Source organism: Chrysemys picta, chromosome 20 (genome assembly GCF_011386835.1).
Source record: "Chrysemys picta bellii isolate R12L10 chromosome 20, ASM1138683v2, whole genome shotgun sequence".
Classification (NCBI taxonomy): Eukaryota; Metazoa; Chordata; order Testudines; family Emydidae; genus Chrysemys; species Chrysemys picta.
The window spans coordinates 3,822,624-3,840,545 of NC_088810.1; the positions used below are offsets into that span (position 1 = coordinate 3,822,624).

Here is a 17,922-nt window from a genome sequence, read left to right on the forward strand (position 1 = left end):
GAGTCTGGCAGGTTAGAGTAGGGGGGCTGGAATCCAAGACTCCTGGGTTCTGTCCCAGCTCTGGGAGAAGATTTGGGTTTAGCAAGGCTCAGAGTCTGGACTCCTGGGTTCTATTTCCAGCCCCACAAGCAATATGCAGCCTGCCCCTGTTGCGGGGAAGCCGCTGGCAGCCCCAGCCAGAGGGAGGGGAAGTTGGCAGGATGCTGATTCTGGGGTTTCTGAGACAGCATCTCCCCACAACCCCCTCCCATCTCCACCCACTTCTGCTTTCAGGTTCCTGTGCATGCTGCTTCCCCAGGCTCCGAGTCACAAACCCTGAGGAACCCGGGCTACAGGGTCAGAAAGCCAGGTGCTGAGCGCCCCTTTGCAGGTTTGGGGTGAGTGGAAATACAGGGGGAAGGAGCTGGATCTTCTGTGGAGACTGGGGTGCCCCTCAATCCCGACCCACAGCCCCTTGCTATCCCAGCCCTGGGCTCCCCTCCCCCACAGCTCTACCATGGCCCCTCAAGCCCGAGCAGGGTCCTGTCCCAGGGCTGCCCCACCATGGGGACCACACTGGAGGCATTGGTTCAGGGGGCCACATAGAGCAGTGGGATCCCCAGCTCTCATCTCTCAGCCTCCTTCCCGAGGACATCTGAGGGCATCAGAGGGATGGAGGGAAATGGAACTTCTGGGGTGGGCTTGGGGTTCAGGGAGGACAGGCATTCCAGAGGAGATAGTTATAGATACTCAAGGCTGAGCATATACGTGCAAACTTCTCACCCATCGTCCAACTGCGCTGACTCCATTGCCCCCCATGGAGTTGGGTCAGTGCAAAGTGTGGGGTGTGTGTGGGGCACAGACCCCCTGGGGCTCCCAGATACTCTATGGGGACAGGGCAGTCCCCCAGACATTGGGATGGAGTCTGGATCTCTCGGATCCAGCCCCTTCCCCTCCAGCCCTGGGCAATGGGGGCCGTCGCACCCTGCTCTGGCATGGGATGGTGCATGGGTCATGGGGGATCTGAGCTGAGATCCGCCCAGCTCACTGCAGTGGATGGGGGAGGTGGAGGCAGGAGTGAGAGGCCCATCCCATTTTAACAGGTAAAGACGGGGGAAGGTGTGAGTGACCCAATTCCCATGTGAGGAGGGGAACGTAGGGAGTGGTCCCTACCATTCTCACATGAATTAAGAGGATGGAGGGTCCGTAACACTGACAATGAGGAGAGTCCCAGCTGCAGAAGGAGCAGGGTGGAGCGGGGGAGGGGGCAAGGCAGCTGTGGGGCAGGGAGGGCAGCATTAGCGCCCCACCCTGTCTGCAGAGGGGGGAGCCATGAGCTCTCTGCAGCACCTCACCTCCGGGGTGATTTACCCACATCCAGTTCCACTGGGTCCCTGCAGAACCAGCCCCTCACCGTGCGGGGGTGACACCATCACTGGGGAAGGGGAGCTGAGCCAACAGGCTGCAAACAATGGGGTGTTTGGAGGCAAAGCACACATCTGTGGATTTTAAAAGCCTGTTTCAGGATTTTGAAACCTTTTTCAGCAAATCACATGATTCTTAGAGAAATCTCAGGATTTATTAGTGAATTTCGGAAGGGGGGGGGTTCCCGATGTCGTGACATTCACATTAAATCTTGGGATTTTTTAGTGAATCCTGGAATCACAGATCCACAGGTGAGAAGGGACCTCAGGGGTCACCTAGTCCAACCCCTGTCAAGATGTAGGATTTGTTGGGTCTAACCCATCCTAGGCAGATGCTGTCCGGCCTCCTCTCGAAACCATCCAGGGAAGGAGCTTTCATGACCTCCATGGGTGGCTGGTCCATTGTCCGACTGCTCTCACAGCTGGGAAGTTTTCTGTGAGATTTAATCTGAATTGTCTCTGCTGTAGTTTGAACCTGTTGCCCCTCGTCCTGCCCTGTGGGGCGAGAGAGAACAATCTTCTTGATGGCAGCCTTTCCAGTATTTGCAAACTGCGATAATGTCCCCTCCTACCCTGCCAATCTCTTTTCTAAACTAACCATGCCCAGTTCCTTCAGTCTGAGCCCTTAGAGCTTCCATTCCATCCCTTTCATCATCTTTATCCCTCGCCTCTGGATCTTTTCCAGTTTCTCTACATCCTTTCTATACATTGGTGGACAAAACTGGACACAGTCCTCCAGCTGAGGCATAGAGTGGTACTGTCACCTCCCGTGACTTGCATGCTCTGCCTCTGTTCATGCAACCTGAAATTGCATTTGCTTTTTTGCAACAGCATCACATTGCTGACTCATGTCATGGCTGTGATCCGCCACAACTCCCAGCTCCTTTTCAGCAGTGCTGCTGCCAGGCCAGTTCTTCCCCATCCTGTATTTGTGCATTTGTTTTTTCTTCCCTAAATGGAGCACCTTCCATTCGTCCTTCACAAATTTCATTTTGTCGTCTACAACTCAATACTCCAATTTTTCAAGATTCCTCTGAATTTTAGCTCCATCTTCCAAAGTGTTGGCCACTCCCACTAGCTTTGTGTCATCTGCAGCTTTGATCAGTCTGCTCCCTAGTCCTACATCCAGGTCATGAATAATGATGTTCAACAACATGGGACCCAGAACAGATCCCTGTGGAGCCCCACTTGGGACCTCCACTTAATAGTTCCACCAAGCCCACATTTGTCCATAAGATCAGCCATACTGGGTCAGACCAAAGGACAATCTAGCCCAGTATCCTGTCTTCTGACAGTGGCCAATGCCAGGTGCCCCAGAGGGAATGAACAGAACAGGTAATCAACAAGTGATCCATCCCCTGTCACCCATTCGCAGCTTCTGGCAAACAGAGGCTAGGGACACCATCCCTCTCCATCATGGTTAATAGCCATTGATGGACCTATCCTCTATGAATTTATCCAGTTCTTTTTGAACTCTGTTATAGTTTTGGCCTTCAGAAAATCCTCTGGCAAAGAGTTCCATAGATTCACTTTGCGTTGTGTGAAGAAACACTTCCTTACATTTCTTTTAAACCTGCCACCTATTAATTTCATTTGGGGAGTTCTAGTTCTCGTGTTATGGGAAGGAGCAAATCATACTACCTTATTTACTTCATCCACACTAGTCAGGATTTTATAGACCTCTATCATAGTCCCCTTGGTCGTCTCTTTTCCAAGCGGAACAGTCCGAGTTTTATTAATCTCTCCTTTTATGAAAGCTGTTCCACACCCATAATCCTTTTTGTTGCCCTTTTCTGAACCTTTTCCAATTCCAGTTTGAGATAGGGCCACCAGAACTGCACGCAGTATTCAAGATGTGGGTGGACCATGGATTTATATAGAGGCAATATGATATTTTCTGTCTTATTAGCTATCCCTTTCTTAATGATTTTTGATGGCTGCTGCACATTGACTGGGTGTTTTCAGAGAACTATCCATAGTGACTCTCAGATCTCTTCCTTGAGCATTATCAGCTAATTTATACCCCATCACTTTATATGTGTTGTTGGGATTATGTTTCCCCATGTGAATAACTTTGCATTTATTAACATTGAATTTCATGTGCCATTTTGTTACCCAGTCACCCAGTTTTGTGAGATCCCTTTGTAGCTCTTCGCAGTCAGCTTTGAACTTAACTATCTTGAGTAGTTTTGTATCATCTGCAAATTTTGCCACCTCACTGTTTACCCCTTTTTCCAGATCATTTATGAACATGCTGAACAGCACTGGTAACAATACAGAACGCTGGTGGACACCTTACCTTGCTTAAAAGCCTTTTGGGGGGAAACTTGTCAAAGGCTTTCTGAAAATCTAAGTACATGGACTGGGTCACTCTTGTTCACATGCTGTTGACTCCGTCCATAAATTCTAGTAGTTCGGCGAGCCATGATTTCCCTTTACAAAACTGGAGGTTTTATACATTGCTCTAGTAACTTTCCATCTGTTGAGGTCAGGCTGACTGGCCTATAGTTCCCCGGCTCCTCCTTTTTCCCCTTTTAAAGATGGCCCCTCTGTTAGCCCTTCTCCTGTCTTCTGAGACCTCTCCTGGCATTCAGGAGTTTGCAAATACAATTGCCAGTGGCTCCAAGATTTCTTCTTCTAATTCCTTCAGCACCCTGGGTTGAACAGCTTCCAGCCCCACTGATCTGAATTCATTCAAATTGGTCGGAACATCTCAGACGTGTTCTTTACTTATCCCGATCTGCAGCCCGTCCCCTTTGTTGTCCGTGGTAACTTCACTGGTCGCTCGCTCACATGTTGGTTTTTTGTGGGAAGACTGAAGCAAAGCAGACACGGAGCAGCGCTGCCTTCCCACCATCTTCTGTCACCAGCTCAGGATTTTCTGGCCGCCCTCATGATTCTTAGAGAAAATCTCAGTTTTTTCCGCCAATTTAAGGATTTTTTTAGCCCACGATCTCTCAGGACCGTCTGGTGATTTGGGGTTTTCTGTGGGGGGGGGGAGGTCACTGCACTGTCAGCAGCCCCAGATCAGCCCCCTTCAGAGCCCAGCAATACTGATGGTCCCCGAGGCAGATCTGTCCCCCCAGACAGCCTCTGCTCTCACACTTCTCACCCCCCGTCTGTCTCTAGGTCTGTCCCAGCCCAACGCCCCAGCCATGGGCAGAGCCCTGCTGCCACAGCATGATGCCGGGGAAAGGGAGCTCCCCGCTCAGGGCCCCCTCTGGAGAGCAGGGGGTCCTGCCATGCTGAGGGTCCTGATCCTCGCCCTGCTCTGGAAGGGTAAGTAAGCAGCTGCTGGAGCCCCAGTGCAGGGGGAAGGGCAGAACCTGCACTAAGCGGGGCCAGGTCTGTCCCAGAATGTGAAAGGGAGACTGGCCAGTGGGGGAGGGGAGCCCAGTGCCCCAGTGTGGTGCTAGGGGGACACTGAGTGACAGGGAGCGGGCAGGGGGCTCGATGGAGGGAGGAATGGAAAATAAATGGAGTGAGAATTGGTCAAGGACCCAGGGTTGGGCTCACATGGGGCTTTTGGTCGGGAGTGAGGGGCACTGATAGACCTCGAGGGGGGGTTGAGCTCAGGGCTGGGCTCGCAGGGGGCTGCAGGTTGGGAGTGAGGGGAACCGGCAGGGCTGGGGGCTGCAGCTCAGGGTTGGTCTCTGCTCTCTATGGGTCCCACTTCGATCCCTTCCCGTCCCCTGCAGGGTCCCTGTCCCAGACACCGGGATTTACCCTGGCAGTGCCGCAGTCAGTGTCCGTGCAGGAGGGTCTCTGCGTTCTCATCCCCTGCAACTTCACGTACCCAGCCTTGTATGACACCGACAATCCCTCGGCCCAGCTATACGTACAATGGTACAAGGAGCCTGCTACTGTGGGCCAGGATCCTCCCGTGGCCAGCAGTATCCCCAGCATGAAGTTGTCGCAGGAGACCCAGGGCCGGTTCCGGCTGACGGGGGATCCAGCACACGGCGATTGCTCCCTGCAAATCAGTGATGCCCGACAGACGGATGCAGGGAGATATTTCCTTTACATCGAGAAAGGCATGTTTGAATACACTTACCGCTCCAATTCTGATGGCACTGACCCTGCGCTCACGATCTCCGTGCCAGGTAAGAGCAGCCGCAGTCACTGCTTGTGAGGGTTCCCCCCACTCTGAACTCTGGGGTACAGATGTGGGGACCCGCATGAAAGACCCTTAAGCTTATATTCTACCAGCTTAGGTTAAAAACTTCCCCAAGGCACAAATTCCTTCCTTTGTCCTTGGATGGTATTGCTGCCACCACCACGTGATTTATAGAAAAATTCAGGGCAGGGTAACTTGGAATCCCTATCCCCCAAATATCCCCCCAAGCCCCTTCACCCCCTTTCCTGCGCAGGATTGAGAATAATATACCAACCAATGAGTTAGCAATGTGAGCACAGACCAGACTCTTTTTAAAACACAGACGATTCCCCTCTGGCTCAGCTTCCCAGTTACAAAAACAGGAATCAAACTACATCTGTAGCATAGGAAAATTCACAAGCTAAAACAAAAGATAATCTAACGCCTTTCCTTGCCTCCTTACAATTTCTGTGGGTTTAGATCTATTATTACAGGTATATTTTCAGGAGATGTTGTACCTGCTTGGTCTCTCCCTCCGTCCAGAGAGGGAACAACAAACAGACAGCAACAAACAAATCCTCCCCCACCCCCACAGATTTGAAAGTATCTTCTTTCCTCATTGGTCCTTCTGGTAAGGTGCCAACTAGGTTATTTGAGCAGATTAATCCCTTACAGGGAAGGCGATTTAGTACAGCTGCCAAAGAGCAATTTTATGCTACTACATACAGAAAGTTGTTACTCTTCCCTCTATATTTATGACACTGCTTATCAGCCCCCCTGAGCCAGCCAGTCCCCTTCCTGTGGCCGGATCGGACCCGGCACCCATAAAGGGCAAATGCTCCATGTCCCCGAGTGATTCTCTCTCCTCTCCCCATGTCTCAGAGTTGACGGAGGAGCCAGAGATCAAGATCTCGCCGGCGCGGGGGCTGCCAGGGACGTTGCTGCCCGGGGAGCCGGTGACTGTGACCTGCACGGCCCCTGGGCGCTGTTCCGGGTCTGCTCCCCAAGTCACCTGGACGGGGCCATTCAGTGACACAGCTCGGAATGTCTCAGCCCAGGTGGCGAACGGCACCTGGGCCCACAGCTCCGAGCTCAGCTTCACGCCCGGCCTGGGAGACGATGGCAAAGAGCTCGTCTGCACTGTTACCTACAGCTCAGCACAGGGACCTTCCACCAGCAGAACCATCCGGCTCCACGTAGGCTGTGAGTGACCCACCCAGCCCCTCCATGCCGGCCCCAAACTCCCTATGCTGGGATCCCCATCCCTGGGCTCCCCATCCCTGCTCTCCAGCCCATCCGCGAACTCAGCCCTGTGCTGGGATACCCACCCCGCACCATGCACCCTCAGCCAATTCTACTCCAGGCCCCTTCCCTCCACACCTTGGAGCCCTTCTCCCTTGGGATCTTCACCCCTTCTTGTCCCCATTGGTTATGGCTTCACTCTCTACTCCCGACCTGCCCTGTCTCCAGAATCTACCTGTGCTGCGATCCACACCCCCCATTGCAATCTCCCCTTGTTGGGATTTCCCCTCACAACAGCCACCCCAGTTCTCCCTGAGATCCCACCAGGCTGTCCCACCGCGTCTCCCCCACCCCCTACCCTTTCTGTGGGGATCGGTGGATGCTTTATATGGGGCAGAGCATTAATGGGACCGAGTCACCATCCGGTATTAAACATGCTCCAGGTTCAGTGCCCAGAGACCTCGGCCCGCCCTGCCCCAGGGCAAACCCCCATTAAATGGCCTGTGACCCTAGCACTGCAGATCCAGGCCAGAGGCTAGATTGTCAGGCTCAACGGGTAGTGATGAATGGCTCAATGTCTAGTTGGCAGCTGGTATCAAGCGGAGTGCCCCAAGGGTCGGTCCTGGGGCCGGTTTTGTTCAATATCTTCATCAATGATCTGGAGGATGGCGTGGACTGCACCCTCAGCAAGTTCGCAGATGACACTAAACTGGGAGGACTGGTAGATACGCTGGAGGGTAGGGATAGGATACAGAGGGGCCTAGACAAATTAGAGTCTTGGGCCAAAAGAAATCTGATGAGGGTCAACAAGGAGAACTGCAGAGTAATGCAGTTAGGACGGAAGAATCCCATTCACTGCTACAGATTAGGGACCGAGTGGCCCTACGCAGCTGTTCTTCAGAAAAGGACCTAGGGGTTACAGTGAATGAGAAGTTGGATATGAGTTGACAGTGTGCCCTTGTTGCCAAGAAAGTTAACGGCATTTTGCGCTGTATAAGTAGGGGCAGCAGGCTCCCCTCTCTACCCCGATTTACCCTGCTCCCAAAATCCTCCTGTGCTGCGTTCCACACCCCCCATTACAATCCCCCCTTGTTGGGATTTCCCCTCACACCAGCCACCCCAGTTCCCCCTGAGATCCCCCCAGGCTGTCCCACCGCATCTCCTCCCCCCCGCCCCTTTCTGCCGGGATTGGTGGATGCTCTATATGGGACCCAGTCACTGTCCGGTACTACACACACTCGGGGCTCGGTGACCAGAGACCTCGGCCCAAACTCCATCAGGGCAACCCCCGTTAAATTACCCTCGAGCTGCAGATCCAGGGCAGAGGGGAAATCAGCGGCCACCTTTGCGAGGTGAAGGATCAAATCAGGCATCAGTGTAAGGACGGCCCTTGTTCCCTTCAGCCGGAGGGAGATTTAGAAGAAACCCGCCCCCCAGTCCCCCGCCCGTGTCTGAGCCCAGACCCCAGCCCGACCCCGAACGTCTACACAGACCTCGGAGGAAACGTCCGTGCTGCAATCAAAGACCTGCAGCCCAAGTCCTCGAGCCCAACCCAACGGACCCAGGCTCTGAGGCTCGGCGCCGCGGGGCTTTGAGGGCAGCGTGGACAGACCCTGCCAGGCCTGGTCAGCCAGTATCAATGTCCGGCTGTTCTGTGTGTTACTTTTTGCCACCCCTCTGGGCGCAGCCAGGCTGCAAAACATCCAGTCCTGACCAGCTAAGCCAGAGGGTGAAAGGAGAGTGCTGCAGAGATACAAACTGACGGGGGAAGGGAAAGGACCCATGAGGGACATGTCTGATGTCCCTGGTCGTGGCTGGGTCTGGGGTGGGGGTGGGAATGGGGTTACGTAGACCTCTGGCTCTGTCGCACCCTGGGGAGGACACGTTTGGGGAGCAGGACGCTGAATGCCCAGGTGCCCGGGAGACAGTGGCGCTGTTGACGCTCGCTCAAGTACCCAGGCTGAAACAGCCCGGCCCCTCGTTAGTGACTCCACCAATTAGGCCCAATTTTGACCAACCAGTTTTGGTCCCTTGGGTTTCCATTTCCCACTGTTCTGGTTCCCCGGCGCAGCCCTAACCCGGCCTCTGGGTTCAGTCGGGCGCCTCTTGGGTCAGGCCCAGTCGGGTCTGTCGCTTCCCTTCCCTGCCCACGTGTCTTGTGTCACTTCAGGAACTTTCCTGTCCCGCAGCTGAGCTCACAGCGAGGGGCCATGTCTAGGCTCAGTGATCACTAGTGACCCCCCCCCCGGTGCTGTCCAGCCCCCCGATCCAGCTTTGTCTGGTTTGTGTTACAGACCCGCCAAGGGCCCCCAACATCACCAGGAACCTGACCAGAAACGGACGCCCTGGCTGCGACTCCAGGAATTAGTGAGCACCACCTAGTAACGCTCAGCCTGTGCTCAGAGACAGGCACCAGGCTTAGCCATGGTAGGCTGATCCGTGCCCGGACAGGATTGCCCCCCCACACTCTGAATTCTGGGGTACAGATGTGGGGACCCGCTTGAAAGACCCCTTAAGGTTATATTCTACCAGCTTTGGTTAAAAACTTCCCCGAGGCACAAATTCCTTCCCTTGTCCTTGGACGGTGTTGCTGTCACCACCACATGATCTATAGAAAAATTCAGGGCAGGGTAACTTGGAATCCCTATCCCCCCCAAATATCCCACCAAGCCCCTTCACCCCCTTTCCTGTGGACCCTTGAGAATAATATACCAACCAATTGGTTAGCAATGTGAGCACAGACCAGACTCTTTCTCTTCAGGACACTGAAAATCAATCAAGTTCTTAAAAGAAGAACTTTATATAAAATATAGAAGAATCACAGCTGCAAAATCAGTTCAGAAGGTAACTTCACGGGGTAAATCAAAGATTTAAAACACAGAGGATTCCCTTCTCACTCAGCTTCCCAGTTACAAAAACAGGAATCAAACTACATCTGTAGCATAGGAAAATTCACAAGCTAAAACAAGCTAAAAGAGGCTGTCCCACCGCGTCTCCTCCACCCCTCCCCTTTTTGCCGGGATCGGTGGATGCTTTATATGGGGCAGAGTGTTAATGGGACCCCGTCACTGTCCAGCACTAAACATGCTCCGGGCTCGGTGCCCAGAGACCTCGGCCCCCCCTACCCCATGGCAAACCCCCATTAAACGGCCTGTGACCCTAGCACTGCAGACCAGGGCAGAGGGGAAATCAGCGGCCGCCTTTGGAAGGTGAAGGATCAAATCAGGCATCAGTGTAAGGACGGCCCTTGTTCCATTCAGCCGGAGGGAGATTTAGAAGGAACCCGCCCCCCAGTGCCTCTCCCGTGTCTGAGCCCAGGCCCCAATCCAACCCCGAACGTCTACACAGACCTCGGAGGAAACGTCCGCGCTGCAATCAAAGACCCACAGCCCGAGCCCCACGAGCCCGACCCAACGGACCCAGGCTCTGAGGCTCGGAGCCGCGGGGCTTTGAGGGCAGCGTGGACGGACACTGGCCAGCTAAGCCAGAGGGCAAAAGGAGAGGGCTGCGGAGAGATGAACCGAGGGGGGGAGGGAAAGGACCCATGACGGGTGTGTCTGATGTCCCTGGTGGTGCCTAGGGCCTTGTCTACACTACGAGAGTAGTTCGATTTTACTTGCATCGAATTTTTGTAATCGATATTGCAAATTCGAACGTGTGTGTCCACACTAAGGACAGTAATTCGACTTTGTGCGTCCACACTAATGGTGAAAGCGTCGACATTCGAAGCGGTGCACTGTGGTCAGCTATCCCACAGTTCCCGCAGTCCCCTCTGCCCATTGGAATTCTGGGTGTAGCCGGCAATGCCTTCTGGGTAACAAAATGTGTCGAGGGTGCTTTTGGGTAACTGTCGTCATCCGTCCATCACTCCTGCCCTCCCTCCCTGAAAGCGCCGGCGGGAAATCATTTCGCGCACTTTTCCAGTCATTGACAGCGCGGACGCCACAGCACTGCGAGCATGGAGCACGCTGCGACCATCGCTGCAGTTGTGGCCGCTCTCAACGCCTCGCAGCTTATCATACAGGTTTCCCTGAGGCAGATGCAGAAAAGTCAGGCAAGGAGGCTACGGCACCGCGGTGATGTCCTGAAGTCTGAGAGTAGCACGGACCTGTCAGAAAGCAGGGGACCCAGCGCCGAGGACATCGCGGTGGCAATGGGTCATGTTGATGCCGTGGAACGGCGATTCTGGGCACGGGAAACAAGCACTGAGTGGTGGGACCGCATAGTGCTGCAGGTCTGGGATGAATCCCAGTGGCTGCGAAACTTTCGCATGCGGAAGGGAACTTTCCTTGAACTTTGTGAGTTGCTGTCCCCTGCCCTGAAGCGCAGTGACACCCGGTTGCGAGCTGCACTGAGTGTACAGAAGCGAGTGGCCATAGCCCTCTGGAAGCTTGCAACGCCAGACAGCTACCGGTCAGTCGCGAACCAGTTTGGGGTGGGCAAATCTACCGTGGGGGTTGTTGTGATGCAAGTAGCCAAGGCAATCGTTGATGTACTGCTGCCAAAGGTAGTGACCCTGGGAAACGTGGAGGCGATCATAGATGGCTTCGCAGCGATGGGATTCCCAAACTGCGGTGGGGCCATAGATGGAACTCACATCCCTATCCTGGCACCGGACCACCAGGCCACCCAGTACATTAACCGAAAGGGCTACTTTTCCATGGTGCTGCAAGCACTGGTGGACCACAGGGGACGTTTTACCAACATCTACGTGGGATGGCCGGGCAAGGTTCATGACGCTCGTGTTTTCAGGAACTCTGGTCTGTTTAGACGGCTGCAACAAGGTATTTACTTCCCGGACCACAAAATAACTGTTGGGGATGTGGAGATGCCTATAGTCATCCTCGGGGACCCAGCCTACCCGCTAATGCCCTGGCTCATGAAGCCCTATACTGGCGCCCTGGACACTGAAAAAGAACTCTTCAACTACCGGCTGAGCAAGTGCAGAATGGTGGTGGAGTGTGCTTTTGGCCGTCTCAAGGGGAGATGGAGAAGCTTACTGACTCGCTGTGATCTCAGCGAAACCAATATCCCCATTGTTATAGCAGCTTGCTGTGTGCTCCACAATCTCTGTGAGAGCAAGGGGGAGACCTTTATGGCGGGGTGGGAGGTTGAGGAAAATAGCCTGGCTGCTGATTACTCACAGCCAGACAGCCGGGCGATTAGAAGAGACCAGCGGGACGCGCTGTGCATCCGGGAGGCTTTGAAAGCAAAGTTCCTCAGTGAGCAGGGTAACCTGTGACTTTAAAGTTTGTGTACTGAGAAGCTAAACCTGCCCCCGTTTCTTTACCCAGGTAATGTTGACTATCCTATCCAGTTACATACCCCCTTCACCCCCCTTCCAACACACGTTGCGAAATAAAAATAGTTCAACTTTGTTAAAGCACACCGTTTTCTTTAATACTGTTTTCGCGGGAATTTTTTAAAACTGGGACGCAGACTGTGGTGCGGAGCGGGTGTAGTGTAGTGACGCGAATGCAGCTTCTAAACTCAAGGATTGACAGGCTCCGCTGCAGTGGGATGGTTGTTTCAACGGAGCCTGTCACCCCTCCTGATCGGGACTGTGTGTATGGGGGGGTCTATGTGACTTTGTGGCAGGGGGAGGACGGTTACAGATCCCCTGCTGTGTGGCTCTGTGATCCTGCCTAAGGATCGCCGCTTAAGATCTGTAACTGCCCTCCCCTGCCACAAAGTCACAGAGCAACCCACCCCCCACCACATAACATGAAAACAACCTCCCAGACTAACCAGGGTAACTAGTCACTGCATCACTGCACTGTGTATGTGCCCTGCTGCTGTGCCTGCCCCCGACTATGTACCCTGCCAAAGGAGACTGTCCTGTCCAATTACCAACCCCCTTTCCCATCCTCCTCCAAAAGAACATGATTGAAACAGTAGTTTACAGAAACATATTTTTTATTATCAACTACACATGGCATTGGGAGGTGAAACTTGGACGGGGGCTTGTGTCAGGCGGGAAGGAAAGAACTGTTCAAATTTTGGGAAATGAGAGCCTTCTGCTACTAGAGCTCTCTGCAGGGGTGGAGTGAGAGTTAGCAGGGACTCTGCCGCCTCTCCTTCTTTGCACTTTGGGTGAGGTGGGTATGGGACTTGGTGGCAGGGGAGGGCGGTTATAGATGGACTGCAGCGGGGCTCTGTCCTCCTGCCTCCGTTCCTGCAGAACATCCACAAGGCGCCGGAGCGTGTCCGTTTGCTCCCTCAGTAGTCCAAGCAGCGTTTGAGTCGCCTGCTGGTCTTCCTGCCGCCACCTCTCCTCCCGATCCATGTTGGCTTGGTGCATTCGGGTCAAGTTCTCCCGCCACTGGGTCTGCTGTGCTGCCTGGGCTTGGGAACAGGCCATAAGCTCAGAGAACATGTCCTCCCGTGTCCTCCTCTTCCTACGCCTAATCCGCGCTAGCCTCTGGGAGTGTGATTCCAGGCTAGGTTGTGAGACAGTCACAGATGGGGCTGTGGAAATGGGAAAAAGGGAGTGAATTCCTCAGAAAGAAAAATGTAGTTGTGAACAAAGAACATAGTCTTTCTCTGTGAACAAGACCATGCACAGCACCTATCACATGCGCACTCAGCACAAGGTCGAATTTTCGGCCTTCGCATTCAGTGCCTGGGGTCTTGCACAGCACATTTGAGAAGCGGGGCAGCACAACGGAATTTCTGTTGCAGGCAGACATGGTAAGCCGTACACTTGTGGCAGTTTAAAACTTTTAGATTACCACTGGCCTCATTTCACATTTAAAGCTATGTCAGTTCCTGCAGCCAGCAATCCGGCAAGCGGGAACTCTGCCCCTGTCCCACCCCCTCGCAGCTGTCCCCGGGAACGATCCCTTTCGGCTGCCCCTCTCCCGCCTCCACCGCGTGGCTAAAAACCAGCGGTTACAGTTCTGTCAAGGAACGGGAAAGCAGTCCCAACACTAACATTCCCCTACCTAATTAAAAGCAGGTCACCATGGGCGACATCACCCTGATGAGGATCTCTGAGAGCGACAGACAGAGAATGCTCCGGGAAAGCCTCCAAAGACCAGGGCCGTATGCCGCCCTGCTATGCAGAGCAATGATTCCCGAGTACGTGATAGTCTCGTGGCGCGGCAACGTCTCGTACTTCGGAGGACCCAATAAGGCCGCTCTCCCCAGGAACCTCATGGAACGGCTTTCAAGTTACCTCCAGGAGAGCTTCGTGGAGATATCCCAGGAGGACTACTGCTCTATCCCCGGACATATAGACCGCATTTTACTGTAGCTGCAGTAGCAGGGAATAAACAGTAGAGCGGCTTGTGCAGGACAATCACTGAAAACCGGACATTGCTAGATTTTTTTTCAAAACTTGCACTGCCCATGACTAAACCGTTAAGCGCATAGGGCACACTAATCATGAACAACCCATTCTTTAAATTGTTAATATTCCTGTTTTGTTAAAAATAAATGTTTAGATGTTTACAACACTTACTGGCTGATCCTTCACCAGATTCTGTGTCCGGGGTAACGGCTGGGGACGCTTCGTAGGGGATCTCTGTAAGGGTGATGAAGAGATCCTGGCTGTCGGGGAAATCAGCGTTGTGAGCGCTGCCGACTGCCTCGCCCTCCTCATCTCCTTCCTCATCTTCCACGTCCCCTAACATGTCCGAGGAACCGGCCGTGGACACTACCCCATCCTCAGAGTCCACGGTCACTGGTGGGGTAGTGGTGGCGGCCGCACCGAGGATGGAATGCAGTGCCTCATAGAAACGGGATGTCTGGGGATGGGATCCGGAGCGTCCGTTTGCCTCTTTGGTCTTCTGGTAGCCTTGTCTCAGCTCCTTGATTTTCACGCGGCACTGCGTTGCATCCCGGCTGTATCCTCTCTCTGCCATGTCTTTAGAGATCTTGTCGTAGATCTTTGCATTCCGTCTTTTGGATCGCAGCTCGGAAAGCACGGACTCATCGCCCCACACAGCGATGAGATCCAAGACTTCCCGATCAGTCCATGCTGGGGCCCTCTTTCTATTCACAGACTGCACGGCCATCACTGCTGGAGAGCTCTGCATCGTTGCCAGTGCTGCTGTGCTCGCCACGATGTCCAGACAGGAAATGAGATTCAAACTGGCCAGACAGGAAAAGGAATTCCAATTCAAATTTTCCCGGGGCTTTTCCTGTGTGGCTGGTCAGAGCATACGAGCTCGCACTGCTGTCCAGAGCGTCAACAGAGTGGTGCACTGTGGGATAGCTCCCGGAGCTATTAGCGTCGATTTCCATCCACACCTAGCCTAATTCGACATGGCCATGTCGAATTTGGCGCTACTCCCCTCGTCGGGGAGGAGTACAGAAGTCGAATTAAAGAGACCTCTATGTCGAACTAAATAGCATCGCAGTGTGGACGGGTGCAGGGTTAATTCGATGTAACGGCGCTAACTTCGACATAAACGCCTAGTGTAGACCAGGCCTAGGTCTGGGCTGGGGGTGGGAGTGGGGTTGTTTAGACCCCTGGGGAGGACACATTTGGGGAGCAGGACGCTGAATGCCCAGGTGCCCGGGAGACGGTGGTGCTGGTGACGCTTGCTCAAGTACCCAGGCGGAAGCAGCCCGGCCCCTCGTTAGTGACTCTGCCAATTAGGCCCAATTTTGACCAACCAGTTTTGGTCCCTTGGGTTTTCATTTCCCACGGTTCTGGTTCCCCAGCGCGGCCCTAACCCGGCCCCTGGGTCTTGTGTCACTTCAGGGACTTTCCCGTCCCCCAGCTGAGCTCACAGCGAGGGTCCATGTCTAGGTTCAGTGATGACTAGCGACCCCCCCCCCCCCGGTGATGTCCAGTCCCCCTGATCCCCCCTGTCTGGTTTGTGTTACAGACCCGACCGAGCCCCCAAACATCACCGGGATCCTGACCAGGAACGGACGCCCCGGTGAGAGGCCGCGCTGCGAGCCCCGGGTCACCCTCTGCCCACGCTCAGGGCCAGGCGCCAGGCCCAGCCGGGCCAGGCTCATGGGTGGCGGGTATCGCAGGCTAGGGGAGGCTGAGCTGCCCCAAATAGCCCTACGTGGCCCCACCCATGCTCTGCCCCCAGGTCCTCTCCTGCTCACTGCCCATGCTGTTCCCCCATGGCGGCGCTGGGGCTAGGGTTAGAGGGGGTTAACCTGCGGCCTGGGAATTGAGGAGGCTAATGCCATGCCTTCCTCCCGCCCAGTGCTCTGGGGCTGGAATGATCTGGTGGCCCAGGGCTGGCTCGGGGGGGCAGTGGCTATGGTGGGGGGGTGCTGGGATCCAGTGGGGGTGGGGCCTTGGGCAGAAGAGGCGGGGCCAGGGGCTAGCCTCCCTGAGCTGGCAGTTCATATGTTGCCCATGGCCAGACTAGTCTATGCCCTGAGGCGAGAGCCCGAGGAAGCCTCAGGGCTGTAGGGAGGATGGTGGGAGGATCAGGCCTGGTTCCCTCTGTCTCCAGCCCGCGGGGCGGCACTAGGGGATGCTGGGCAGTGGGGAGGAGATGGGTTAGGGACCTAACTGAGCGACAGAGACCTACTGCCATAGAAAGCTACCGAGATTGTGCACCCACCTCAGAGCTGGCTTCGTCCCCATGCTGGGTGAGGGGTGCCTGGATAGTCACCTGTGCTGTCCAGCCACCCTGATCCCCCCTTTGTGGTTTGTGTTACAGAGCTGTCCAGGCCTCCCAACACCAATGGGAACCTGACCATGAATGGACACCCTGGTGAGAGGCCGCGCTGCGAGCCCCGGGAATCAGTGAGCGCCTCCTAGTCACGCTCTGCCCGCGCTCAGGGCCAGGCGTCAGGCTCAGCCGGGCCAGGCTGGTCCGTGCCCAGAGGGGGGAGTCCGAGGCAGCCACAGGACTGTGGTGGTGTTGCGGGGAGCAGGGAGCAGGCCCGGTTCCCTCTGTCTCCAGTCCCAGGAGTGGCACTAGTGGGCGCTGGGCAGTGGGGATGAGATAGGTCATGGACCAATCTCTGCGACAGAGACCTGCTGCCATAGAAAGTCACCAAAATTGTGCTCCAACCCCAGAGCTGGCTACATCTCCACACTGGACGAGGGCTTCTCATGTAAACAGCCCCCGTTTCCCACCCCAGAAGTGGCTGAATCTCACTTCCTTGGCAGAGGATCTCTGCGGGGGCGAAACCTGCCTGCTCGTCTCCTCCAGTGCCGGTCCCATTGAAGGCTGAGCATGAATTTGTGTCTCTGGAGAATTTGTGTCCCAGGAGGGCGACTCCCTGAGCCTGAGCTGTGAGGCTGGGAGCAGAGCCGAGGCCACCCTGAGCTGGGCCAAGGGGAATGAGTCCCTGATCCCTGGCCAGGGAGGGGACGGGCACCTGGAGCTGCTGAATCTCAGCAGAGGGGACACTGGGGAGTATCGGTGCTGGGCCATGAATTCCTACGGGTGGGTCAGCCGGGCTCTGCATGTGCACGTGCAGTGTAAGGCTCTAGGGGGCGCTGTGCCACAGGGAGCAGGGTGGGACCTCAGTGGGGCGTGCTGTTCTGCAGGGGGTCGGGCAGGGCATCCATAGGTGACGCTGTACTGCAGGGAGTGGGGCAGGAGTCTATGGTGGGATGTCCCAGGGGAAGTTCCAGCTGCTCCGCAAACGTGAGTGGCCCCTGCCACTGGGTGTGAGTGGTGTTAACCCCTGGGACGCTGACACTGGAAAGTAGCAGTGTTAATCCATGGGACTCCTCGCCATTGAGTTCTAGCAGGTGTCATAGGGTGTCCAGCCCCTGTAAACGGAGACAGAGCCAACCCCTCCTGTGCCATAGTTAATTAGCTGCTTTGAGGGCAGCCCCAAGGGGGGCAGCTGAGGCTTGAACGGACTCCTGGGCCATCTACAAGGGTGGTGAGCGCCCAGACTGAGGGTGGAAAAGCAGGTGAGTTCGTGTGAAGTGCAGCTGGCTGATGGTGGGGCCGGATCAGGGCCTGGGGGGCAGCCGAATAGACACCCGAGGGCAGAAGAACCCACAGGATTCCCTGCCACTGGATATTAGCAGGTTAATTTTTGGGACTCCCAGCTCCTGAGTATTAGTACGGTTAACCTGTGCGACTCCCTGCCACTGGGTTGCTGGGGACCAGGCTGAACGCATCCTGCCAGCGTAGGGGGCCCAACATCAGCTGCAGCTGCTCTCTGCGCTCCCAACCCCCGCCCTGGCTCCAGTGGCAGGTGGACGGGGAGCCCCTGGCTGGGAACAGCTCATGGGGG

The 17,922-nt window shown here is 55.1% G+C and overlaps 2 protein-coding genes across 2 annotated transcripts; one reads left to right on the forward strand and one right to left on the reverse strand.

Moving 5' to 3' along the window:
• Positions 1-301: 301 nt before the first annotated feature.
• LOC101937172 (sialic acid-binding Ig-like lectin 12) lies at positions 302-17,793 on the forward strand. The gene is made up of 6 exons (XM_065574214.1): positions 302-377; positions 4,533-4,682; positions 5,102-5,506; positions 6,382-6,702; positions 15,579-15,632; positions 16,380-17,793. The coding sequence occupies exons 2-6, from the start codon at positions 4,559-4,561 to the stop codon at positions 16,478-16,480; spliced, it is 1,005 nt and encodes a 334-aa protein (XP_065430286.1). The 5' UTR covers positions 302-377; positions 4,533-4,558; the 3' UTR covers positions 16,481-17,793.
• On the reverse strand, positions 12,640-15,158 carry LOC135976700 (uncharacterized). The gene is made up of 2 exons (XM_065573829.1): positions 14,204-15,158; positions 12,640-13,209 (listed from the first exon to the last, which is right to left on the reverse strand). The coding sequence occupies exons 1-2, from the start codon at positions 14,778-14,780 to the stop codon at positions 12,734-12,736; spliced, it is 1,053 nt and encodes a 350-aa protein (XP_065429901.1). The 5' UTR covers positions 14,781-15,158; the 3' UTR covers positions 12,640-12,733.
• Positions 17,794-17,922: the final 129 nt, after the last annotated feature.

Coding starts and splice junctions, on each gene's coding strand:
- LOC135976700 (XM_065573829.1), bottom strand. CDS start 14,780: ATGCAGAGCTCTCCAGCAGTGATGGCCGTGCAGTCTGTGAATAGAAAG. Junction 13,210..14,203: donor ATCTGGTGAAGGATCAGCCA/GTAAGTGTTGTA, acceptor CCATTTCCACAG/CCCCATCTGTGACTGTCTCA.
- LOC101937172 (XM_065574214.1), top strand. CDS start 4,559: ATGGGCAGAGCCCTGCTGCCACAGCATGATGCCGGGGAAAGGGAGCTC. Junction 6,703..15,578: donor CATCCGGCTCCACGTAGGCT/GTGAGTGACCCA, acceptor TTTGTGTTACAG/ACCCGACCGAGCCCCCAAAC. Junction 15,633..16,379: donor GACCAGGAACGGACGCCCCG/GTGAGAGGCCGC, acceptor TTTGTGTTACAG/AGCTGTCCAGGCCTCCCAAC.